Here is a 4,252-nt window from a genome sequence, read left to right as displayed (position 1 = left end):
CATTAGTGCAGAAACTTGCTTTCGCACGAACATTATCACCAAAATAATTGCCTAATATAATTAAAGCTCCTGCCTCTTTAAATTTGATGGGTGATAAAAAAAGGCCTCATGTCTCCATGAATTAGAAGCTTGCATGGTTGCACAGTCTCATTGAATCTGTCTCCTCACTCCCTTCAGGAACACCACGGTGGTGGTCCGCAGAGCTTTGGATGCACGTCAACGAAGCATTCGCCCCCGGCGGCACATTCTGCAGGCTTTATAACTGCCGTGCTGGCCCTAATGTTTTATGCAGCCCAGGTCCAGAGGAAACTTTGTAAGAGAAGTCTCAAGAATTTAGGTGGAATGACTGACCTCGATCACAGTCGCTCTGAAGTTACTGGCTGTCTGTGAACGCTGCCGTGCAGACATACTATTTTCTTTGTTCTGAAAAGTCAATGAACTGCTGTAAAATTTACTCAGTGTTTCACCATTTACAGTCATTTTGCTGTGATATTCCCAGTGAAATATTACTGTTTATGTCTGTGTAACAAGAATGGAAAGAAAATACGCTTTTCTTAACAAGACATGGATGCAAATCCTATTTAGGATGGGTTTCATGTTTGCAGCATTGGGAGGTTGGCCTCTGATGAAAATCATGTGTGTAGTTAGTTGTTTTACGCACTGCGAGTCTCAGATGACTGGGATTATGTTCTTCCAATTTTACCATTTAATAAGTGGAGAGATGAATCAGAGCACAGCCCTAGATCCCAGCTCTCGTGAATTGAACAAGTAAGGTCAGTCTGAATCTGACCCTTCCACTCTGACAAAAAATAATCCTTATTGAACAGTGCATGCAATTAAAATTTTTCGTTCTCTTGAAATTCTGAATTGGAGGAAACAACCTCATCACTGTGACACTGGACCATTTTGAGAAATTTAGTTCTAATTTTTACTGCTCTAAGAAAAGAAAATACCGAGAGGGTGTAAATTAGGCTTAAGAGTCAGCCCTTTTTTACTGCACAGTAATGTAAAGGTGCCTGAGGGAACCTGGTATTCACTGAGCTCTGATTCAGCAGCCTTCTTAATTAGCTACTAAATACGCATGTTGTCTGTGCAAAAGGAAGGGGAGTCACTCGGATCAGGCTGAATCCGGGTAACCTCAGCCGGAGGTCACGGGTACCCCCTGCGTTTACAGCGTGCCATGTCTCTCTGCGCAGGCAACAGGACAAGCTGCTAAATCAGCAAGGACAGTTGTCATCGCTGGTGTTCCAGATGGCCTTCTGCACAATGATGTTATGAGTGACATACTGGTGATTCATTTCCAAAAGTTGAAGAACAACGGTGGAGATGTGGAAGAAGTAATATATCCAACCACGAGAAAAGGAGTCGCCTATGTAACCTTTGAAGATCAAGAAGGTATTCAGACTAATATACTATAGTAAATACAGGCATCCCCCAAGGAATTAGCCCTACAATGTTAACCCCAAACGGAACGATTCAAAATTGTTTACTGGTACTAGAATTCTATAGAACTGGGAGACTAGCACCTCTCTTTTAGTCAGTCAAAGTTTGAGGATTTTATTGCTATTCAGTGAAATCATGACTGAACAAAGTGCAAAGCACGTGTTGTGTTTCTTTTTAGGAACAGATTTATACTGTAAATAACAGATAAGGGTTTTGTCATGAGAATAAACCTCTGCCAGTTGGTGTTCTAAGAAGGCAGGCTTCTGTCTCTCTCAGAACAATTTTGACTAATGCGTAAAATATTAGGCAAGAGTATTGAATTGCCTGCGTGTATGTGTGGGAAGTTGTTAGGGAAGGCATCAAGAGAAACCCCCCTCGGAAGCATTCCACCGTCAGACTGGCAATCAGGTGTTATCTTGCTGACCAAGTGAATCTGCTTTCTCTTAGTTGCAGAGAGTGTTCTAAAGAAGGACGAGCATCAACTAAAAGACGTGAGATTGCCCAGACACTACCTACTGGAAGTAACCCGTTACTGTGAAAATGTAAGCTCATTCATAATTTACCTCCTTGTGCTTCCATTGCTGTGTTAACTGTTACTTAACTTCTCTGATTCAAAATTCTAGGTCTTCAGCTCTGTCACATCTGTCCTCAACATGTCTGTTTTCAAAGATCAGTTTGTTTTAGAAGATCTGTTAGAAGAATTTAAAAAGAAGAGCACCGCTTTGAGCTTCGGTCCTTTGCAATCCAACGGGCATATTTCTGTTCAGGGGTCGTTTCCAGCGATCAAGTTGCTAAGAGACTTTCTCTTACTAAAAGCAAAATCCCTTCCAGAGGAGAACAAAAGAGAAGAAAGTAAATCTCACCAGAGACCAAGGAGGAGGCTACAGCAACACAGACTGACCCAGGAGACGAGTAATTTCATTCATGATGCAGATAGGGAAAAACAAGTGGTTGTTCTTGACACGGATGTGTATTGTTACATGAAGTGCTTTTTTTCCAGGACATTCCTAGTACATGATGTTGTAATTTCTGACACCACTGATGGTGATATAACCACAGTGTGTATTGAGAATGCTGGAAGTAGGTCTGATGCTGGACAGGTATTAAGAGTCAAAAAGAAAATTGAAAATGAGTCTAGAAAGCTCCATAATGCTTTACGTAAAGAAAGGATCTGCTTTGAGAAGCACACCAGAGATGAAAAGCGGAGATATAAGTGGGTGTGTGAAAGTCTAAAACCCCATTACCCTTACGTTTTGATCATTCCTTACGATACTCACATTGATGTGATAGGAAATTCTTCTCAGATTTTTGAATTTGTAAGGGAAATGAGCAATAAGATTCAGAGCCTGTTTCAAACCAGGTAGAAAGTTAGTGTTCATGTTTTTTACACATTGTTCTTCTCAGACGACTGTACTGGTGCAACCTGTGCACCTCTGTGTCTCTTCAGCTCTGTCAGGTGCCTCCCACTCACGGGCTGGGAAGTCTGCATACGAGGGTGAACGAGCCCGTTCCCCCCAAATACCAAATTAAGTTCAGAATAAGAAACAGTGGTGTCAGGATCTCTTGTGAGCTTAGAGACTGAAGAAGTTAGGCCTCTTCTGACGAGATACAGCCACCTTTTCCTTTTGGTAGCTGTGTTCTGGGCACAGAACGCTCATTCTGTCTTGCTGTCAGAAAGCATATGATGAGAAAAGAGGATTTTTTTAGAGTTCTCATTAGCATATGAAGTCAGACAGACAAAGCTGGGTGAGCCATGCTGAAATACAGCATTGGAGTTGAGTGATGTTCTTTTGTGCAAGGAGATGAACACTGAAAACAGGAACAGTGGCCTTTTTCTGTTGCCTTTATCTACGGAAGGAAGTTCTCATCACCGGGATGCACGAAGATACAGCTTTGACACTTGAGGGGATGGAGTGCTTGTTACATTTTCAGGATTGTCATGTCCTGAGAAGGACCTTAGAAGATGGCATTGGGAGTTCTTGACAGTAGAAAGTAAGGGAGTTTTTTTTTCGTAGGACCAGTAACGTGTTTTTTTTTCCAGCTGTAACAGCATCTGCAGCATCCCTTGACCATGTTATTTAAACATGAACATATATCCAAAGTTCTGATGGGAAAATCTTGGGGCATTTAGACTTCTGAAACAGATTCTGTTTATGCAGATCCTTTTCTGATTTATTCCCATTAGAAGGGTCCAAATGCCTGTCCTAATTTAGGCTTTTTATAACAGCAATTTAGAAAACAACTCTTATTTTGTGATATCAGCATGTTCAGAATACTTTGTCAAAACACAGAGAGCACCGTCTCTCTCTTATGTACGAGAAAAGTTTTACAGTTTTATGCCATTAAAGAAATTAGTTATACAAAATATCATATCCATGTTTTTTAACCAACCCCCAGACTTTTGGTTGGAAGCCCAAACCTAAAGCCTAAGAAATGCTTTAGGCATTTTCTTGTCATGACTGATTATCCATTGCAGTTGTGCCAACGAAAGATAACGTCCTTAAACCAGTGCCAATGCTGCGTTATTAAAATAAGTGGGAAGATGATGAGCTTAAGTACTTTGCTGAATTGGAAGCGGAGAGGGGGAGGGGGTGTAGTGGTATTTAAAGGCTCGATCTCTTTCCTGTTCCCCTGTAGCCAGTAGTCTCACCAAGGGGGTCCAGAGGTGGAGCTGAACACGGGTGCCCAGGGTCAGGCTCTGGAAGACCCCCCTTCCTGCTCGCTGCGGAGCGCAGGCACCTCAAGCCCTGGGCTCTTTCGGGTACTCTCCATAGAGCTTAAGCAAAGATAGGAAGTATTTCAACCTTAT

General features: G+C 42.0%; 1 protein-coding gene across 1 annotated transcript; it reads left to right on the top strand.

Annotated features, from left to right (window-relative positions):
- Window positions 1–286: 286 nt before the first annotated feature.
- On the top strand, window positions 287–2,807 carry RBM43 (RNA binding motif protein 43). The gene is made up of 4 exons (XM_010153071.1): window positions 287–322; window positions 1,197–1,395; window positions 1,891–1,985; window positions 2,067–2,807. Exons 1-4 carry the CDS (start codon window positions 287–289, stop codon window positions 2,805–2,807), a joined length of 1,071 nt encoding a protein of 356 aa, XP_010151373.1.
- Window positions 2,808–4,252: the final 1,445 nt, after the last annotated feature.

Source organism: Eurypyga helias, unplaced genomic scaffold, assembly GCF_000690775.1.
Source record: "Eurypyga helias isolate BGI_N326 unplaced genomic scaffold, ASM69077v1 scaffold14900, whole genome shotgun sequence".
Classification (NCBI taxonomy): Eukaryota; Metazoa; Chordata; class Aves; order Eurypygiformes; family Eurypygidae; genus Eurypyga; species Eurypyga helias.
This window is presented reverse-complemented; position numbering and strand designations above follow the sequence as displayed.